Raw genomic sequence first — 23161 nt, 5'->3', positions numbered from 1 at the left:
GTTTTAGTCATAAAATTTGACAAATGTGAAAAGTAAGAAATATGGTATTTTATAGCTGTATGTAAAACTTTTAGACAAACATACTACGAATATACTAAATTATCTCTAATTTTTAATGCCACATTAAATTTTCTTTCTATTCCACAGAGAAATATGTAAAGCTCTTCAAGTACAGAATGCTTTAACTTCCATAAGACTAGATGATAAAATCCTCTTTGAACATTTTAAAATGTTTCTCCCCCTAGAGAACCCATATAGTGACTGAACTGGTTTTTAAGAAATGGATCCTGTTAAAATGCAAATCAGTTCAGAGCACTTCCCTTCTTACAACTCTTTAGTGTTGCCTTATCATCCACTTGGTGAAGACTCACGTGGGCACCACTCCACTTTCTAACCCTATCTTCCAGCAACCTCCCCAAAAGCCCTTGTGCTTCAGCCCTCCCAAATTCACAGGTCTCAGAACATGACAGGTGCTCCTTACCGTTTTGTGACTTTTTTCTGTGATGGGTAGACCCACTGTCTGAATGGACTTCTCCATCCCATCCACCTGCCAAATTCTTTTAAGATTCAGTTTGAGCATCATCACCCTATCAATATCCACAAACTTCTCCTCTTGACCCAGAGCATCCCCAAAATACCTCTGCTACATTCACAGACAGGTCAAGAAGCCCTCAAGTAAACAGATATCTGAATACAACAGCACTTAAAACACTGTTTTATAAAATATCTGTTTATTTGTGGGTCTCCCCAACCAGTCAGTGAATGTCTAAAATGTAGGGATTTTATCTGTTCACATATCTATCTTCAGCATCAAGCACAACATCTGACACATAGCATACATACAAGACATTTTATTAATAAGCAAAAGAGAAGGAGGGAGGAAGAGAGGCCAAAGGAGGGGGAGAGAGAGAAAGAGGGAAGAAGGGATGGAGGGTGGGGGGAGGGAAGAAGGAAGGAAGCAAGGAAGGAAGGAAGGAAGGAAGGGGAGGAGGGAGGGACGGAGGGGGAAAACTGTGAAAACCTACGGATTCCAATGTTCTTTTGAAATCCTATAAAGACTGGAAAACATGATGGGAAGGATGACATTAGAGTTTTCTTCTATCAAACTCATGATGTATTCATTATTCCAATAATAGAGTGCCCTTTCCGCCACCTTTGAGAAAAGAAAAATAAAATGTTAAGAGAGAGAGAAAGACAAAGATAAAACAAAATTATAATCTCTTTAAACAAAAGTACTTTAAGACTATCTTAATATCATTCAATCAAGTATAAAATTAAATATTAATCACACTTTACATTTTTGGGGGTTTAAAATCTTTCAGAAAGTTCCAAAGTGGTTCATCAATTTGGGGAAGAAAAAGAAGTTTTCCTACCTACTTATTTATATTCTCCTTTAACAATGCCCATTTCATCTGATTCCACATTTTCCCTACACAGCTCGCAAGCTCCAGACACCCTCACCCTACTTCTATATGCTACACTGTTTTCCCCATCACTTTAATCCCCTTCCTGGCTCACCTCTTTCATCCCGCACACTGTAGGTCAACCACAAGGCGCAGCGCGTGGCTGGCCTTCAGTCAGTAGCTGCTGAAGAAAACCCAGCTGCCCATCCCTGCAGAGCAGGCGCATTTGCTAAGCACCTCCTATGGCCAGGCACTGTGCCCACCCTGCAGGCAGAATGTCATCCTTACCACCATGCAAGGAGTGGGAACCACTGTACAGAAGAGGGCACTGAGGGTCAGAGAGATCGGGAACCTGGCCACAGTCACACTGCTAGTCAATGATAAACTGGGATGTGAGTCTAGTGCCCAGACTCTTTCCAGAGTTCATTTCTGGTCCCTTCCTTTGAACTGGGTAAGCCAGGAGGAAGTCACTCAGTTTAGGACTCAGGGATACTGGCTGTACGTACATTCGCTTGCTATCTCAGACCCCTCTTTTCTGACTGCCACATTTATCAACTGACTCTCTGAATTCAGAGGAAGGCCTCAAAAAAAAAATCTAAAAAGTAATCTAAAATAACAATAATAATTCCAATAAACCAAAGTCTCAAAAAAAAAAATCTAAAAGCCTCTAAAAAGAGTAGTTATATGGGGAAAGGGAAAAAAGAGTGGCTTCTTTTATTCATACAGATTAAGAAATTATGTTTTAATTAAATAAATTTAAATTTAACTTAAATGTAATCATTTAATTTAATAAAATGGTACAACCTGTGCCCACCAATAGACTCTGAGAAATTAGAACCTTTCCATTTACATTATTCAATTTGGTTCACAAAAAAATCCTGGGTCTCATAAGGCACTAGACACTGAGAGTACAAAGAAAAAAATTCACAATTATTGAATGTTTACTATATGCCAGGCACTGTGGTAAGTGTTTCACTTACATATTTTCTCATTTAATCCTCACAACCAACACACAGAGTAGGTACCATTTTTTCTATTTTGCAAATGAGGAAACTGAGGCTCAGAGGAGATAAGCCATAGCCTCAAGGTCACATGGCTAGCAAGTGACAGACCCCTAAGTCCCTGCTTCACCTCTTCACTCCATTATCCCTATGGAGCTCGTGTGCTGGTAGGGAAAGGGGGTTCCACGATCCCCAATCCAACATGAACTGTGATAGATGCTGTATCAGATCTAGAAATAAAGTGCCAGAGGAAAGAGCAGAAAGAACAATCCAGATGACTCGGGGGAGAGGAAGAGTGGCAGAAATGTACCGTAGGCCATAGCATCTAAGCTGGGCTTTGAAGGATGAAGGAAAGAAGCAAAGGGCATTCCAGGCCAAAGGAATTACAGGAAAGGGGGGCAGAGGCACCAACATGGACAACGTGTCTAGAAACACGAAGCACACGTGTGGCTGAGGCAGGCAGAGCACAAGGCAAGGGAAGGGCGGGGCGAAGAGGAGGAACAGGGATGAGGCTGCTCTGAAAACAGCCCACAGGAGAAACTTTTAAAGAGGCCACAAGGGGATGCTGGTAAAGGAAGAGAGACCTAGGCTTCTCCTGTATCCAACTACAAGTCTAGTATTTACCTGCTACTTAATGCCAGTAAGTATCCTAAGCTCTACGTATCTATTTATCAATATGTAAAATCACTTACAGAAAGAAAGTCAGTATCCAGCAAAGCCCTTTAAAGAGGAAAGGCACTGTTTATGCAAAGTGAAAATTAGCATGTCTGACAGCAGGACAGAACCACTACTTTCCTGGGACCCACTGTCTTCCCGCACACACACAGTGCAGTGTCTCTAGCTCAGAGCCTTCTAACCCCAGTGCCACACCTGGGCAAGTAGTGAGCGGCATCTGACTACACAGGGTGACACTCAATAAATGTTTGCTGGATGAACCAATGAATACTCAATGAATGAACAAAGAACTTCTTTACTCTCCTTCTTTCTTTTGTTCTCAGTTTTACTTCTGTCAAGGAATTTAAAATTCTTTTTCCTTCTGCTATGGACTGAATTGTGTCCCCACCCCCCTACCTCCATCCCCGTCTCCCCCTCCTGCAGGAAATCCAAATGCTGAAGCCCTAACCCCTAGTGTGAGTGCATTTGGAGATAGGAGTTAATTAAGGTTAAATGAGGTCATATGGGTGGGGCCCTAATACGATAGGCTTGGTGGCCTTATACGGAGAGGAAGAGAGAGATTTCCTTCTCTTTCCTCAAGCATGCAGGAGGGAAAGGCCATGTGAGGACACAGTGAGAAGATGTGCAAGCCAGAAAGAGCCCTCACAGAAGCATACCACGCTGGCACTCGGATCTCAGACTTCCAGCCTACAGAACTATGAGAAATCAATTTCTGTTGTTTAAGCCACACAGTGTGGGGTGTTTTGTTATGGAAGCCTGCTGCAGTCTAAATGTTTGTGTCCCCCCAAAACTCCTACGTTGAGACCCTAACCTCCAAAGATGATGGGATTGGTGCCTTTTAAAAGAGGCTCCCAAGAGCTCCCTAGCCCCTTCCACCATGTGAGGATACAGCAAGAAGTCTGCGACCCAGAAGAGAGCCCTCACCCAACTGTGCTGCCACCCTGATCTCAGACTGCCAGCCTCCAGGACTGTGAGAAAAAATTTCTGTTGTTTATAAGCCACCAGAGTCTGTGGTATTTCGTTAGAGTAGCCCTAAGACACAGCCCTAGCTAATTACGACACTCTGTCTCCTTTCTAAGCTTCTGAGCTTCATTTACGGCTCCCTGGTGGTGCTCATCTGAAAAGAGAGTCCTGCTCTTTGCCCTCCATTACCACAAACACATGATACAAACTGAAAAATAAGGTAAACAATCCAGATATTTGAGCACCACAGGCCATGTGTAACATGTAACACATCTACATAGTGTCCCGCATTTAAAAAAAAATCTAGACGTGTCATATCATCTGAAGGTAATGGTTCATGTAATGGTTTCTACTCTTTTTTTGTTTGTTTGTTTGTTTTGGCTTTGTGGTACAATTGCAAGGTTGTCATAAGATCACTGACTTGACATACTAAGATGTCTTTAGGTCAAAAATTAAAACAACAACTACAGCCAGTGTCTCTAACTATGCAGGATAATGACAGCTCAGAGAAAAGTCCACCATCAAGTCCCCCATGTTAGCAATGGGGTTCTGTGCTGCCAACTACAATCTGAACAGTGTCTTCAAATCAACAGGCAGTATATAAAGAGTCAATTCTCTAGGTCTGTGACTTGGACCTTTAGTGAGACAGCCAAAGTATGAACCTAACGTGTTTCACCCAAGATCACCTTCTTCTCTCCAGTGTGGGTCCCACAGCACTGCTAAAATGTCCCCAGTCGAGAAAAGGGTTGCCCAGGCTCACCCTCCCTGTGTTCTCCCAGAGCGGCCACAAGGAGGCAGAGTGGTGCCACAGGAAGGGCATGGGCTTTCACCAGAAGCTACGCCTATGGGACTCCCCACTCCCTGTTAACTGGGGAACTTGAGCAAATCATTCTCTGAGCCTCATTTTTCTCATCTAGAAAGTTGGTGGTGGGGGGGGGGAAGCCTCAGAGGATAATCTGAAGTTTAGGAGTAACATATGTAAAACATCTGGCACAGTACAGAATGTCAGCATTCTCTTTCTCTTTTAAGCTTTATTCAGCATTCTCTCCTACACACTATAGGAGCCCTACCAGTTCACCTCTTATTCAGCCCTTTTACTTGAGACATGTTATTTTACCACTTTGAGGGTCAGTGTTCACATCTGTAAAAATCATAATGCCCTCCTTGCAGAGTGGTCCTGAGGATTCAAGTTACTGGGCAGAAAGCACCATCACAGTGGCTGTCATGTAGCAAGTGTTAAGATGAAGGTGGTGATTACCAAAAGCATTGTCATCGTGTGAAAAAACAGCCAATAAAAACAACAGGTAGCTAGTGTCCGTTACACTTCTTTCAATACCGATGAAACTTTACCAAAATAATACGTGTTGTATAAGCCCCTCTGGCTCATGCCCTCTTATTACTAACCTGAAAATGGGGGCTAGAGACACACTTGGCAATTTGTTTAAACAAAGGTTCTTGGATTTTAACAAATTGTGAAGGTTCAATCACATCCAATATTTCTTCCAGCTCCCCAAGGAACATGACCTGGAAGTACACGCAAAACACAAAGTGTCAGGTGTTTGATTAAAAAATCCATATGGACAATGAGGATTAATGAGGGTTTTGCACAGTTTTAATATAATGAAAATTTATACATAAAACCAAACATGAACAACACAAATCAGGGTTTAACTTATGTTAGATGTTCATTTCGCAAGGAATTCACCAGAGAGTACTTGTTAAGAACAAATTCCCTATGGCACTGAAAATGTGATTCTATTTACTTTGGAAAAAATACTCTATGTGCTACATCTATTATACAGAATGAGGGGTACTTACACACTGCCACAGGGCCCTGGGAAATGGGACTATCCCTTTGGGGCTCTCCTCCTCTCCTCCATATTTTTAAAACAGTGGGCAAGTGGCCCTCCTGCACGATGGACAAAGCTCACGGCAGCAGCACATGCAGATATTTGCCAAACATTTACAGCCCCTGCTATGTGTTAGGCGCTCCTCTAAGAGACACCAGTTCGCAGAACACACAAAGTCAGAGAGACACAAATGAGGAGGTTCAGCCACAGACACACGCCACTCTAAAGCCCTCAGCACACACGGACCCAATCTCCACACTTACACACATATACATACGAACGCACTCACTCGCTACAGAGCACAATGAATCTTGTGACCTCAGTACCATCTGCCTCCAAAACCAGAGCTTTTAGATCACAAAATGGAGTCAAATCAATAGTAGGGTCACTTGTTTTAAATAAAATGGAAAACTGACAGAGAAATAAAAACCACTTTCCTATTTAGGTATGAAGAAATAACTGCCTAGAAAAAAAATTAAGCCTGCAATTAAAGTACGAAAAATGACGTTTTCATATCTTGAGATGCATCTGGGTAGCAATGCATAGTTTAATCTTACCTAACAGGTATTAAGAAATTAGATGATTTTCTGAAAATGTGTAAAGTAGGGTTCTGGAGAATCGTAGCTGATTTGAGAAGGAGGGTGCTTCCGTTAAAAGCGAAATAGAGTCGAGCCTTGCCATTTGTTAAGAAACATTCTGAAGTTCTTCCAAAATACTCTCCAAATGAAAAAACTAACAGCTGACTTTTCTTTCTGGGCCATTTTCCATATGGTTTCTAACCTTTCAGAAAAGTGGGTGCAGATCTGGGGCCCAGCTAGGCTCACCGCGAAGCTAAGAGCCTCACTTTCTCCACGGCAACCTCACACAGCACATGCCCACTTAGGTCTTGGCAAAAGTACAAATGATTGTAGATCAGAGATTTCCAGGGCCACCTGTGAACAGCTGAAACTAAAGGTCTGTAATATATTTTAAGATTGTACATAGTAAGATCCCACCTACATGATGCTTTAAGGTAGGTATTGGGGCAGCTTGCTGTAGCATCTATCAACAGTGACAGCAAAACCTTCATATTATGTAGGTGGTCACTAGGAAGGGGACATCACTAGAGCTAGACAGTTGGACACATGACTGGGGTCTGCCTTGGGCTTACCCAGGGCTGAGCAGCCCAGGGTGAAAGCCCAGGGTTCAGGAATCAGGGAGGCAGGTTGTGGCCTAATCACCTGTACTTAGCACACCCAGGCAGGCTACTTAACCTCTAAATAGCAATTTCATAACTAGTAAAATGAGAATATTTACAGTCCTGCCTTGCTGAGTTACAGTGAGGATTAGAGGAGATAATGCATTTTTACACATGCTTATTATCTCAGTGATCTAGTAAGCTATTAACACACTGACATTGAACACTTACCTCTTTTTGACTACATGTTTTGGGCCAAAATTTCATTAATCCCCTAATAACCTAAAATGAAAAGGAGAAAAACAAATTGCAGTTAATTTTCTTATATACGCCATGAAAAGTGGTCTTTCTGAAGTTTTTTGAAATTATGGAAAAAATACTTACTGGTTCTGTGAGTGAAGGATCTTTCTCCAGAAACTGTACTATGCAATATGCCAGCTGGAGAAAGAAACAGACAAAAGACAAAATTGGAAACTCTATATACTCAGGGCTCAAAGATGTATTATTAAAAAGCCCTAAAAAGTTTCCAGAGTCTGGTTTTAATAACTTCACATTCAATTCATTTTTAAAATAAAGTATATATAAAGCAAAATATGAAGCTACTTTTTCAAGCCAAAGATTGACACTAACAAGGCTCCAGGGAAATTTTTTTAAAAAGAATATTGGGACATGAAATATTCAGCTAATGAAAAGCAGAGGTGAAACAGCACATCCAGTATATTCTGAAAGTATCTCATCTACATATAGTTTGAGCTACATCTCATGGGCTTCTTTTCTCTTTGCTGGAACATCAACAGCATTGGGTCTTACTGTGGTTCCAGAAGAGTCCTACATGAGAAGCAGGCACTTACTAAAAACATTGCTGGTGGCATGAAATGGCACGCGCACACTGAAGCAGCTTCATGGAAAGATAAAAGGTTGTACCTGCCACAGGTAGAGCCCTGGACAAACACGAAGAGTTCTACATCTGATGCTAACTCATTGAGGTAAGAATTTGTAAATGATCGTAAAGTGTGATATCCTATTTCAAAAACTAGAGACAAGATCTGCAAAAGGGCTCGTAAAGATTCTTGGACAAGAAATCCACTCTTGCCAAACAACATTTTGATGGTGTTCTAAATTAGAAGCACATGGACTAATTTCTCCTCGAAACACAGCATTTCACATTTAAAGAGGAACACCACTCTGAAAAATGTGTTACATTTTTACGCAAACTCAAAACATTCCCATTGCAAGGAGGAGGGCGTCAGAGGTTTGAACTGGTAAAATTAAAATGCCACTAGATCATTTATCTACCTCCTAGTGACATGCTTACCATGCAAGGCAGTGTTAGCAGGGAAATTAGAGTGGGGACTAGACAGGGTATGCTTTTTAAAGTAATGGAGGCTAAAAATAAAAGTAAGTGAAAACACTGATTGATTTGTTTACTTGTGAGAGTGTTATTTGTATATAGAAAGTGAGAAAGGAATGGTGAATGAACTAGAAGAGGGGGCAAAGGGCAAGGAGAGACTAATGCAAAATGAGGATGAGCTAAAAGATTCAAGAACATCCCAAAATGATTACACATGTACAAAGGTCCAAATCTGAAAAGCCCATTACATTTTATTATATGCAACCTGTTCAGTATATAATTGTGTGAACTTGGGCAAGTATCTAAGTTCTCTCTGTAAAATGATATGATTAAACAAATGCTCCTCCCACTTGAAAAATATTCCCATGACACTCCTATACATAGGAAAATATATACACATTTTTATTTGCCTTGGGGAATATTTTAAACTTTAAGAAGCGTTTTGTTTGTGTAAATTAGGTAAATAACAATATCAACGAAACACTGGGTTTGCAAACTTTATTTTGCTTCCAAAAGTAGTTGTACAAAATTCTACCTGGGCATGGAAGAGTGATAAGCTCCTGACCGTGTGTAAAGGGATCAACACTTTCACCAGAAACTGTTTGTGTTCTGCCTTAAGAGGTAAAGCAAAGCCATTGATAATACTAGGAAAAAGAAAAGAGACATGAATTAGCAATGTTACCACAACAAGCTAAATTGAGACACTGTTCTTGTGAGATTAGGTTAAATCTTAATCAGTTTATGTTGAGTCCAGAACAACCCAAAACCCACCCCAGTGGCATTCAAGACTTCTTAGTTGCTTTAAAGAATATCTTTAAGTAGGAAGGAAATTTAAAAGAAGGAAATTTGCTTCTGATCTCCCAGCAAAGGCTCCTGAGCTCTTACACCTAGTTGGATAGTTCCCAAAAGCTTTTGTATCAACAACTCTTTATTTTTCCTTCCCTCTTTTCCTTCCCCAAATAATCGCCTGCCTTGCTCACTGATGACCCTTTCCATTTCCAGACATCATTCCTTCCCGTTCCTGAAATTGGCTCAGGCCAAGAATACCCCCGGGTAAAGAGCCCAACAATGGGAAGTCCCAGAGAGAACCGTGTGACTCCACCTTCCCTCTCTCCTCATATTAGGAGGAGAGACTAAGTAATCACATCATCCAGTTACATTAGCTCTCTTGTGTGTAGAAACCCACACAACAGCTGTCTCTTTCCAATTCATTCCACTACTCCAGGCAGCAGCTGTTCAAGAACTTCACCTGGGTACATGGACCCTTTGAAAATGGCAATCTTTCTAACTTATTATAAACTTACTTTCAAAAATTATGGCAGAGGATAGGTAGCCTAGAAACGAAACTGACAAGAATAAGATGCTTTGGAGTAACTGGCCTGACTGCAATTAGATGAATAATGAATAAACTGTTAGCTCTTTCAGTCATTCCCAAAAAATAGCAATTCATAATTATGGAACAAGGGAAACACAAAACTGTGTCTTGTAGAGTCAGCTGGGAAACACGCTATAAGCACAGATGAGACCCGATGTACATACAAGCAAGGGATTTGGGGTAGCATTTCCCTGTGCCACCTGAACCTGTCACAACGACATTCACCTGAGATTAGCAATTAGATAAAAATGTGCTTACCTTCCTAATATTTCCAGCAGTTCAGCTACACCATTGAAGTGTTCTGTTTCATAAACAAACCTAAAAAGAGAGAGAAAAGAAGAGGGGATGGGGAGGGGAGGAGAGGAGAGAAAAGAAAAAGAGAAAAAGTCAGCACACTATGGTCAAATATTTGAGGTTTACTTAATACTTCTATAAAACCACCAACTTTGCTTCTCCTTCTCCCCCCCACCCTCCACTTACCTTAGAAAAATATTGTTAATCTGTTTTCGGATAAATGCTCTAAGACCAAGAAACTTGCCATAAATTCTGTGTAAGACTGTTTTTAAGTAGTCCCGTTCCCGAGGGTCTTCGCTGTCAAACAGCTCCAAAAGCTGTTGTAAATAAAAGACAGTGTAGCTGTCAAAAGCAGTTTCAGAAAAGGATTTAGGAATTCTGCCACTCATTATTTAAAATCCCTTCCTTCCTTCCTTCCTTCCTCCCTCCCTCCCTCTCTTCCTTTCTTCCTTCCTTCCTTTCTCCCTCCCTCCCTTCCTTCCTTCCTCAAAAAATGACTGAAAATCTATTATGTGCCAGGCACAGTGCTAGTCTTTGGGAATACAGTGATAAATAAGTCAGACAAGGGTAGCTTATACTCTAGAGAAGATATACACAATAATAACAATCATAACAATAATCATAATAATGGGTAACACATATACAGCACTTAGTATGATCATCAGGCAACTTTCTAAGCAATCTACTTATATTAATACTCCCTATGAGATAGTCTTATTCCCATTTTTCAGAAGAGGAAATTGGGGCACAGAGATGCTAAGTAACTTGCCCATGGTCTCAAGTGGCAGAGCTGGGATTTGAACCCAAGCAGTTGAGACCCTAGAGTCCATTACCTCAATCACCGCAATTCTATACAATAAGCCATCTACTGAGCTTATGTTCCAAATATATAGTTAAGCTTTCAGCTCTGCCAGAGCATTCAAATAAATTTAGATAACCCACACCAAAGCAAACATCAAAGTTCCCAACAATACTGGCAATGTTCTCTTTCTAGATCCTGGCTCTTATCACATGGGTGTGTTCACCACTGAAGTAAACACTTAAGATTTCCGTATGTATGTTATACATGAATAACATTATTTTTAAGTTCCCAATCATTTGTAATCTAAAGGCAATAACTGAATCCTGATAAGATCACATCTTATCAGAAGTGAAAACATATGTCAACACAAAAACTTGTACATGAATGTTCACTGCAGCATGATTCATAATAGCCAAAAAGTGGAAATAACCCAAATGCCCATGAACTGCTGTGAAGTGTGCTTAGAGTGGAATATTATTCAGCCATAAAAAGGAATGAAGTACAAAAATATGTTACCACATGGATGAACCTCTCAAACATCATGCCAAGCGAAAGAAGCCAGACACAAAAAGGCCACATATTGTATGATGACATTTATATGAAATATCCAGAATAGGCAAATCCATAGAGACAGAAAGCAGAATGAGGAGTGGCTGCTAACGAGTATGGTGTGTCTTTGGGAAATGATAAGTGTTCTGCAATTATATACCAGTGATGGTTACACAACTCTGTGGAATATATTAAAAAAACATCAAATTGTAAACTTTAAAAGGCTGAATTTTATGGTATATGAATTATATCTCAATAAGGCTGCTATTTTTCTTTTAAAAAACAATAGTGGGCAGGTTCCTCTAGCTGAAGAACAAACTTGGAGACTGGTTTGAATTTTACTGAGTTCTTCATACCTTCATTATCATTGCAATAAAACAAAACTCATAGTTCTAATGTTGACTTTATAGCGAAACATTTCAAGAGCATATAGACAGCATACAAATGAATAGACTACCCTAATTACCAAAAAAAGCTATCATGACAGACTAAAGCATGATTTCAGGTGATTAAGACTGAGGCTGAGACCGACAGCAGAAGAACTCAGTGGGCAGTAATCAAATAAATCATCTACTTTGGTGCTTTTCTTTGAACAAAAGACAGAGTTACAGACAATGATGAGCAACACTGCTTTTACAGAGCCTAACGCGATGAGGGATACAGGGAAGTAAGCAGCATGGTAAGTGGCTCAGGGTACTATATAAATACATAGCAGACACATCTACTCTATTTGGGAGAAGTGGAGTGATCAGGGAAGGCTCCTATGGGAAGTGACATCCATGAAGAAATTAGGAGTTAGAGGTGAAGGAAGTGTTCATGGCAGATTCAATAACACATACTTTCACCAGCAGCTATCTAAACAGAAGACGTGGTTAAAATACCTGCCATCTCTCTGCCTACTTAGTCATGCAATCAATCAACCAGTCAATCAGTCAATCTCTGCACGCACCAGGGATTGTCCTCTTTGCTGCGCGCATGCACGTGCGCACACACACACACGAACAAACTTGGAGTCCACAGGAAAGCAATGAGCAAGTCAACTACACATTTCCACAAGAAACAGTCTAAGAAAGAAAGATGTGAACCCTATGGGCAAAAAAGGCCCCACCGGCTCGGTATCTCTTACTTAATGCCTGCATAAAATGACAGAAGAGTTCTAACCTACTCATTCCATTCCTTGTTAATGGAAATAATTAACCTTTGAGTTCTATTTTTTTAGTTGGTTTCTATTTTCAAGTGTTGTAAAAGGGCTTAATGAGTAATTTGCAACTAATGTAGGAGAAGGTTTGAGGGGGTGTACTTTAAGCAAAACTTGAATCAACCATGCTTATGTACTGTTAATCTTTAAGAGTTTAATGAACACATAATAATTAAACAAAAATTATTTAACTCATGTTTCCATTAGGCCCTCAAAGAAAATGTATTACCAGGCACCTAACCTGAGTGAGTTTTAAAGCCACAAATATTATATATTCTATGTTCTTTGAGAAAGATGAATTGCAGTATATAAACTACTTTTCTGCTGCTCTACAGAACACACTCTTGATGATTTCATGATGTATGAGACAAAAGAAAAGGTAGAACAGTGCACAGGCCCAAAAAGAGGAGAGAGTGGGATGAGCTCTAACTTCCAAAACAAAGTAATATTTGTGTGCTTAGTCATATATACACTTCAAACACTCCCCACAAAAAAAAAGCAATGAAAAATATAATCCAGTATCTGTAAATGCCTAGGTAGACTATGCTCCCTACAATGTAACAGGCAACTTGTTGTCAAAGAAGTGAAGCTGGAGAGTTTCCAGGGTGATTACAGAGCAAAGACAGACCTGTCAACATGCTGTCTCCTAGTTTACAAAATCAGCCTTCCTGAAGCTAACAGACAGAGATGAACTGCCTAGTGATTTAGCCAAAGAACATCCCCTGAACCTCATAATAAATCTACAGTGAAATTAAAAGGGCAAAATGAAAAACGTAGTTAGGGTCTTTCAGTTAGACTTGGGGGATTGAACCTCTCTCCTCTTGAACACTCCCTGAAGTGAGAGTAAAAAGAATAAAAATGGAAGAAATCCATGGGGCAGAAAGGATTGGACAGCAGATTAGACGCACATCTCTCAAAGATGGAAAGTAGATGGCAAGGGGTAACTATCTTAGGTTTCCTCTTTCTCCACTCTGCTAAATGTTTTTCAATTCTGCCAGCAGGGAGGGACACCAACAAGAAGCAAGCCAATTCACACCAGAGAACCCTTAAAAGGCATAAGAACTGAAGGTACCAGATATATTTGATGTCAAGGGTGTGAAGAGCTAGAAACAGGAGAACTGATTGAAAGCTTGGAGAAAGAGTAACAAGACCTCCCAGATCCTCTGTCCCATGCAGTGTACTGAAGATCTAAAATCAAGGTCTGGAGGGAATAAATGAGTAAGTCTCTAGTCTTGGGGACATCAGATATAGCTAAAGTAAAACAGTTATTGAAAATAATGGGATTTAATAAAATTCTGCATGCTGAAGAACATGACCTTTGCCAGGCCCTTCCCTGACTAAGCTCTCAATTCTGACTGAGGCAGGAGATTAGATGGTCCCTTTTTGGAGAAATTGACAGCCTCAAGAGGAAAACACCTGCAGATACACTAATATTTGAAGGTTTCTCAATGAAATGGCAAGGCCTCTGCCTAACGTGCCACGTGTCTCCCACTTATGCGTACACACACACATACACACACACACATACTCATACTCACACACACACACACTCACACTCACAGACACAAGTTCTAGGAGGCTTTTTTTGGACTAACGTATAACTACGAATATTCTCAAAGATCACCAAACACTCTAACATAAAAGATAGAGACCAAAACAAACAATCATAAAGAACTCAGAGGTAACAGCCATACTGCAAGAAGCAGAAAAAAACTGCAAAAAAAGAACCTATAACATCCCCAGAAATAAACAAATCTACTAGATACTTGAAACAAAATCAGAATGCTATTACAGATGAATATTCAGAAAATAGAGCTTTTGGAAATTCAAGATGTAACAGAAATAAAAGTTTCAGAAAGACTGGAGCATTAAAATGAGCAACTCTACACTGAAAGTATAACCAAACGATGAAGATTGTAACAGAAGAAAGAAGATAAGAAAACTAAAGGATCAATTCAAAAGGTCCAACACATGACTAACATTTTAAATGGGTACAGAGACAGAAAATGGGTACAGAGACAGAAAAACAGAGAAAATAAAGAGAAGGAAATTATCTGAGAAATAATTCAATGTAATTTTCCAGGAAAAAAGGACATGAATACATGAGTTTCAATATAGATGAGGGCCATTATGTCCTCTGCACAATAAATGAACAAAGACTCACAACAAAGCACAACACTTTGAAGTTTCCGGACATTGCGGACAAAGAGTAGATCACAAAAGCTTACAGAGAAAACAGGTCACTATAAAGGATAAGGAATTCAGCTGGCACAGGCCTTCTCAACACCAACACTTAAAGCTAGAAGACAATAGAGCAATTCCTTAAAACTGCTGAGGGAGGATGGGCTCCAACCTAGAAATCTAAACCTAGCCAAAACATCAATCAAGTATGTGGGTAGAATAAAGCCATTTTCAGAGAAGCAGGGCTCAAAAAATTTACATCCCATTCATGCTTTCTTAGGAAGCATTTAGAGTATATATCCCACCAAAACGAAAGAGAGGAAACCAAGGAAATAAAGACATAGTCCAGAAAAGGTAAGTCCCAGGATGGCCACTGCAGATACAGCCTAGAGAAAGCAACCAGTGCCAACTAGAGCAGGATGACTGGAGCTCCAGAAAAAAGGCCTCCAAGAGAAAAAAAAAAAAGACTAGTTATCAGCGTGGGCCAGACTGGGAAGAGTTGTATGGTGCTCTCAGAGAACTAAGGGATGAACTAATGACGACTACATAAGAAAGCAAGCAAGTGAAAAATAAGGCAACTACTAATTCTAGGGGTTAAAAAAAAAAAAAAAGCCCTACAAGAAAAGAAATGTAATTATAGCATAATGTGTGCCTTGGCTCTGAACAACATATACACAGTCATACTAATGCAAACACTACAATTTGATTGAATTAAATATTGTGACATAACTGCATTGGAAAGACATAAAGCAGGGAGATATAGAGGGAGACATGTAATGGCTTATAGTAGGAACAGATGAAAAAAATCAACAAACGGCAGTAAGAGTGCTATTTAGAAGTATGGAGATACATATGAGGAAACAGCTAGAAGAAGATTTGAATGTGGTTACCTATAGGGAATGAGACTCTGGGTTGGGGAAGGATCAGGCAGGGCTTGCTATTTTTCTTTATAAACCGTATGAGCAAAAGACTTGAAACAAAAAGCCCATTATCCTCTTCTACATTAAGAAACAAATGCCCAGCGCTACTTCATGTAAAGAAAGAGTAAATAATCAATGAAATTAGTATTCTCAATGTTTTAAACCAAACTAAAATCAGATCTCTACATGTCTGGCTTTGTTTTTCACTTAAGCTACTCTGCTAGGTGAAAAAAAAAAAATATCTTCCTAATACCTTCACCTCGATCAAGTAATAAAGCACCTGGAGAAAATAGCCCAGAACCATGAAAGAAAAGCCAGCGGCAGCCTGACTCCCGTGAATCATAACAACTCAAGAGGACCAACATATGAAATGAACTGACCTATGGGCAACCACTGAGCAAGAACAGCATGGACAAGGGATCAAACGGTTGCACATTATAAGCTTCTAGCAATTCTGACTTCAGGACCCCTATAACTCAGTATAAAAATTTCAAAGGTGTCAGTCATACAAACGTGAACAACTCTGCCAAGTCACAAGCTTTTATTTCTCTCCTAATTTCAGCATTTTTCCTACAAAGTAGAGAAGTCCATTCTATTCTCCTTCAAGCATTTATTCCAACTGATTCAAGAAAACCCTGCGATTTAAAATTTTAAGACAACCAATTCGGTCAGCATTTCAAGAAAGAGTTGCTATGGTACATAATGATGCACTTAGTGGGATACAGGCAGGGACTAGCTACATAATTTGTGGGCCCAGCACAAAACGAAAACGTACTGCTCCTTGTTCAAAAAGTACTAAGAATTTCAAGACAGCAACAGCAAAGCATTAAACTATGAACAAGGTCCTTCTAAGCACAGGGCCCTCCGCCCCTGCACAAGTTGCTTGCCTACCAAGCTGGCTCTGGATGCAGAAGTCAGAGCAGTACAGACCTTTTTTAAGGTTTCTGAGTTATAGGTTGGACAGGATGGGATGGGGCGATTTATTGTTAACTGGTAATGGCTATCTGATAAAATTCCTGGTAGAAATAAACTCTCTAAAGTTTTATTTGCTATAGACTCTGAGAGAGAAATGTAAGCATTTTGACATATTCAAGGAACTTGTTTGGAAAATAGTTCTTTGTAGTAGAGCTGAGATTCAAGGCCTCGTGAATTTTATTTCAGTTAAGAACCTAACATTTTTTCACGGGTTGGTTTTGTGTCATGTCCAATTTGTCTTCAGTTTTTAAAACACAATAACAAAAGGTCACTTTTAAGGACAGGCTGGATGACTTGCATAATTTGCATGATAATTACAGTACCTTTCAGCTAAATATAACCGCAAATGTGAAGTACAAATTACTAACTAGCTATCTCCAGCAGTACATATGTTTATGGAGATACTTGAACAGTACATCTCTTAGCAACCACTGACTACTTTTCAGACTTGCAGAATGGTTGAAAGCAGTCTTTAGAGATATGCTACTAAACTCTTACTACGACAATTCACCCATTGACATAATTCAAGGTTTGGCAATTCATTCTTGGTCTTGGGGGAGGGAAGTGTCATAAAGAAACCGTTTTCCCAACCACCCTAATGCAGATGAAAATTATCTTTACTGGGAATAGACAAGGTTGTTTCCAAAGCCTAGGCAAGCCAACACACTTATAGCTAAGTTACCTAAGTCTAAAATCAACAACATTACCATGGACACAAGGGCACTATTTAATCAATCGACTATCTTTGATAAGTCTCTGACAGCTTCCTTATGTAAAGACTTAGATTAAGTACATAAGAAATGCTAAAGGTTATGTAAATCTAGATTTAACAAAAATTACTACGAAATTTAAACAAACTAGTCCATTCTGAAATAAAAAAGAGCAAACCCTTCAAAGGTACAAGTCACTGACGATTTTGACTGGCCCATACAAAAATCTAGATTTCCAGGTTCTCTTAAAAAATCAGAAGAATCTAGCAACACTTGGCCCACTTAGCAATCAGCCAACAGTTAACAGAAACAGATTGGCAGCAGGGTCCGAGCTCTCTAGGTCACCACTGTTTCCATCAACTCCTTTCTGTTACACCCAGACTACTTCATTATGTATCACTTGTCTGGCCTCTGTAAAGATTTGAATGTGCTTTCCCTGGTTCTTACACACTAAAAAGTACATGCTCCTGGCACTAAGTAAACATTTACTTCTAACACTGATTGGAAGAAATCAGTTGGTGAAGTGGAACTGATGAGAATTCAAGGACAAGAGACCACATTTAACATCTTTAAAAATCCCAACAGCCCACGAAGAACCATATAAGCAGAGTCCAAAGGGCTTTTTGATTTTTTAGAATGGTAAAAGTTAGATTTCAAAAAATTAATAACATGCTAGGTAAGACATGACAGACTAACATCATGTAACTTCCTGGATTGAGGCTGTTCTAGAAAATAATGGTAAAGAAAGTTTTAAAAACAAGAACTGATCCTAATAAAAATAGTAGTGACAGCAGCAGTGTAACATTTACTGAACAGTTACTATTATCAGGAATTGTTCTTAGTGTTTATATATGTATACACTTATTAAATCTGCACAAGAACCTTACAACATAATTACTATCATATAATGGATATTTTGCATCTACTTTCCAGAAGAGGAAACTGAGGCATACAGCAGTTATATAACTTGCCCAAGGTCATGCACTAAAAAATGGTAGAGTCTGAATCCAAACCAGTCTATACACTTAACCACTAATCTATATTGCTTCCTGCTGAGGAATTAAAACGAGAGGTATTGAAAGAGGCCCTTGAGGCAACACAGGAAGCTTGCCACCGAGCTTCAGACTTTAAAAGGACATGCACAAATGATAAAAGGAAGGAAATACAAAGAAATGTTAAGTATAAAAGAATGGCATAGTCTTATAAAAAATAGTCTTAGGAAGATTAATGCACAGAATCAGCTGAGTTTTACAAAAAATGCAAGGCAACAAAATGATAATGTAGCTGTAATTGAAATACTTTGACTATTCTTATTGATTATAACATACATGTTCACTATTTTTTAAATGCAAAAAATAGAAATTAGAAAGTAAAGATCATCACACATAATCTTACACCCTACCAGACAATTAATAAAAACGTGGTGTATCTCCTTCCAAAATTTTTAGTGCAGAGACAAACATTCCTTTTCCCTAAAATAACAGACTCAGGTTCAAAATATCATACTGTTCCATAATGTGCATGTTTCACTTAAAAACACATCATGTGTAGCTCTATCTCATTCCTTTTATAGACTGATGAATATTTCATTAAATGAATGTCCACAGTTTATTCAACCAACCCCTACTGAAGAACTTTTAAATTGTTTCCGATTTTCTAATAATCATTAACAATGATACATTCAATATCCTTGTACATATTGCTTGGTGTACACATCTACTTCTCATGGAATTGCTCAGTCACAATCTGAGTCAATAGAATTCTGTCAGATCTCCTCTTCAGAGCATTATACCAATTTAATATATATGAATGTAGGTAGGTATCTTATCTATTTATTCATATATTTTTTATGAGTTTTATAGCATACTAAAAAGGGTCTTTTCCACCCAAGCCTCTACTATGTTCCAGTCTCCTGTACCCATACCATGCTGTTTTAATTAATGTACCTTTACAGTCTGTTTTAATGTCTAAGTATCACTAGTTTTCTTTTTCAGAAACTTTTTATTTCATGAACTCTGAAATTTTCAAATAGAGAAACTACTGAAATTTTAATTAGAATTGCACTAAATGTACAGATTAATTTGGAGAGTCTATGGGCATTTTTATGATGGCAAGTCTTCCCACCTAGGATTATGTTACATTTCTGTATTTATTCAAGCCTTCTTTGCAAAATTTTTATTGTAAGTTTCACATAAATTTTAAAATTTTGTTTCAAAAGGTAGAAGTTTTAAAACTAATATTGGAATCAAGAAAAATAAGACATCCTACCAATGTGGACCGGTAATATAATATGAGGATGTGAAAAGAGGAATTGATATTTAATGAGCAACTATTAGGCCCCATATATGCTACCAGCAGACATTTATACAAGTCATATTATTTTATCATAACAGCCTATTTTTTTGTAACTTGTAAGAAAGACGACTGTTATTGTCATTTTACAGAAGAAAACACTGAGGCTCAAAATAGTCAATTATCTGCCCAAGTTTTCAGTACCTGTTTAAGACTGAAGGTAGGGAGCCTGTGTTTGTATCCATAGTGCCAATTCAATTAAGAAGATTTAACAGTTGTCAGTTTGGGGGTATATCTTATTTTACTGAACAGTATCTCACTTATTCTGTTATCTACATGTCATGAATGAGGAAACTCGTGCTTGGTAGCACGTGTATTAACTTGCTGAAAGTCACATTGCAAGTAAGCAGAAAAGCCAGGGTTTGAATGCAGTTTCTTCTTATCCCACAGCTCATATTCTTAGCTCCTAAAATATACTTACAGTACATAGGGGAGTAAGGATTCCAATCCAGAGCCTTCTAAGTTTCTCTCCACTACATCCTGTTAAAACAGCCCAATTCTTATTTTGCTTTTGGGGATGCAGGAATCAGAGTCAGAACAGACTGTAAAGAATACAGCTAGCTGCTACAGAAAGTAAGTGTAAATCTTGTGGCTAGAATAAATTATGTCTTACTAAATAAAAGAGTTCTGAGTTGAAAACTCTTTTTGAGATCTTTGAGAATCCACAGAGAATAAGAAATCTGCTCAAAGAAAAGGAATAAGGTGAATGTCATCCTGATTTGCAAAAGGGAAAAGTATGAGGGTTCCCATGGCACAAGAAAACCAGGCTAGGACCAGGTAGCACCCTGGGAGTCCATGGGGTAGAGAAAAAAGAGGGAAAACTGAGGGTGTGCAAAATGAATGAGCTGACTAGGCGGTACAGACATACGAAGGACCTGCCAGCTCAAGGACAGTTAAGGCATGGTGGTCAGAGGAAGAGGACGGTAGGGTGGGATGGGGGATAACAGAATAGAATCTCAGCAATAACGCTCAAGCTCCAAAAGGCTCACCCATTGCCATCAGGTCTCAAGTCGGGACCAAAGCTCTTGAGGAAGGAAGCTTAGGAGAAGCAGGCAGGGGATTGAGTCTCCACTCCTAAAAGGTGTTGGGGCAAACTTAGGGAAGGAAAAGGAATAGGAGGCCAACTTTACAGGTTACGAACATGAACGAACAGGGTAATTTGGAAGATGGCAGCTGATAGGCAACCAGAGCTTATCCCCAACATGAAAATTAGTGCACTGGTTAGTCACATGATTACATTCAAGTACCACTCAGTGGTGACATTAATTCCACCAATACCCTGACTGACCCTTTCATAACTGATGCAGGCGCTGAGGTGAGCCCTGGTCTAAAGGCTGAGTTCATCAACAGATCCAGCAGAGGGAAGATAAAGAAGGCAAAAAAGTTGAAAAAATGAGGCAGGGACTGAAAACATAAAGCATAAGTAGATGAGCTTCACTATTTACACTTTTCTACTTGTCTCTCACAAAACTTGGGGACAGATGATCAATGCCATGATTTGCAAGTACTTAGGGCAACATTACCAGTAAACCAACAGTAGCCGCCAGAAGTTCACTAATGCCCCGTGGCAGACGAATGGCGTTCCTTTTTATTTCTTTTTCTTTTTATTTATTATTATTATTCTTTTTGGCCGTGCCCGCAGCTTGAGGGATCTTAGTTCCCTGACCAGGGATCAAACTCGGGCCCTTGGCAGTGAGAGTGCAGAGTCCTAACCACTGGAAAGCCAGGGAATTCTGGCATTCCTTTTATGATAAAGTTCCAAGGTCCACAGAGGAGGGGAATGCTGTAAACATGAAGTCCTGGCTTCTACCATCACATCTGACGAAGTCTCTACACTCTCCTTATAAACAAAATTTTTAAATGTGAGGATGAGGACATCCTAGGGTAAATTTCTTTTTTTTTTTTTTTTTAAGATACTTCTTTAAAAAAGTAAATTTATTTATTTAATTTTTGGCTGCGGTGGGTCTTCGTTGCTGCACGCAGGCTTTCTCTAGTTGCTGTGAGTGGGGGGCTACTCTTCATTGTGCTGCACGGGCTTCTCACTGCGGTGGCTTCTCTTGTTGCGGAGCAAGGGCTCTAGGTGCGCGGGCTTCAGTAGTTGCGGCACGTGGGCTCAGCAGTTGTGGCTAGTGGGCTCCAGAATGCAGGCTCAGTAGTTGTGGTGCATGGGCTTAGTTGCTCCGCAGCATGTGAGATCCTCCTGGACCAGGGCTCGAACCCGTGTCCCCTGCATTGGCAGGCGGATTCTTAACCACTGTGCCACCAGGGAAGCCCCCATCCTAGGGTAAATTTCTAACCGGCTTAAGGAGGGAATCCAAACACTGTTATTAGTGAATCTGTGCTAAAATAAAGGGAAGTTGCTAAAGGCATGCCACAGACCTCTATCCTGAGTCCTGGCTAGTTTAACAATTTTAATCAAAGAGACCAATCGCTAGTAATCACAGATGTGATTGGAAGGCACAGTGAGTAAGGTGGATGACAGAATCAAGATCCAGAAAGATTTCAGAAGGCTGGGGAGATAAGATATTCCATAGGAATACATGTCAGATCCTACACCTAGATAAAAAAGCAAACTGTAAAATGAACAAGGAAAAACGAAAACGGGTTTATGACAACATGCATAAAACTAAATTAGAAGTCAGTTAAGACCACAAGCTTATTAACCTAAGTTAGCTGTGTCATGGAACAGCAAGAAGAGCTAATGAGACTTCCCCTTTAAGAACCCTAGCATCCAGACAAGGGAATGGAGACCCTCAACTCTAAGCTGCATTGGATTGACCAGGCTCAGGGCACCATGTTCATACATGTCATAGATGTCATCCTTGAAGACAAATTGGACACATGTCGAAGACCAAAAACTGACAAATGAGACAGGGTTGACAGAACTAAGGACTCAGTCTAGAGCAGAGAACACACACTGACAGCTGGTAGGCTAGATCCAGAAGACAGATGGCTTTAATTCATTCTGAACAGGATTTTAAAACTATCAGAAAATTTCACAAAAAAACTGAATTTGGGAGAAAAAAATTTCTCTTGGAAAAAAAAAAAAAATGTCTGGCAATAACTGAAGAAAGAGGTATAGTCAAAGCTCCCTTCAGTAGGAGCTGGTCTGCCTCCTATTGGCTGACATCTGGCCACCAGACTATTATAAATGAGCCTATAGGCATTTGAGTTGTAACTGCTGTTTTAGAGAAAAAGAGGCAAGAGGTAAATACAAAAGCTGTGTTCTAAGACCTGAAAGGTTATGCCTGGGCTAGTGATATACTAAGGGACTCTTCTGAAGAAATAAGGCCAAAAGGTATCAGGTATAGGGAGATTCAACATAAAAAATAACTTTCTAACAAAAACGGAACAATCTACCTGAGTATGTGGCCCTTCCTCACTG

The 23161-nt window shown here is 39.5% G+C and overlaps 1 protein-coding gene across 3 annotated transcripts in view; it reads right to left on the bottom strand.

Annotated features, from left to right (window-relative positions):
* The window catches only part of PPP2R5E (protein phosphatase 2 regulatory subunit B'epsilon), a 151268-nt gene that overhangs the window by 10647 nt on the left and 117460 nt on the right, over window positions 1-23161 (bottom strand). For all 3 annotated transcript variants that reach the window (XM_068544337.1, XM_068544355.1, XM_068544346.1), the window contains exons 6-12: window positions 10276-10406; window positions 10054-10113; window positions 8956-9064; window positions 7454-7507; window positions 7301-7351; window positions 5447-5566; window positions 1026-1153 (exon numbers count right to left, since the gene is read on the bottom strand). In XM_068544337.1, coding sequence (XP_068400438.1) covers window positions 1026-1153; window positions 5447-5566; window positions 7301-7351; window positions 7454-7507; window positions 8956-9064; window positions 10054-10113; window positions 10276-10406 — 653 coding nt within the window. The remainder of the gene's footprint in view (window positions 1-1025; window positions 1154-5446; window positions 5567-7300; window positions 7352-7453; window positions 7508-8955; window positions 9065-10053; window positions 10114-10275; window positions 10407-23161) is intronic.

The sequence above is a fragment of the Eschrichtius robustus genome, chromosome 1, assembly GCF_028021215.1.
Source record: "Eschrichtius robustus isolate mEscRob2 chromosome 1, mEscRob2.pri, whole genome shotgun sequence".
NCBI classification, from domain to species: Eukaryota; Metazoa; Chordata; class Mammalia; order Artiodactyla; family Eschrichtiidae; genus Eschrichtius; species Eschrichtius robustus.
Note: the sequence above shows the minus strand (reverse complement) of the source record. Positions and strands in the feature narration are given on the sequence as shown.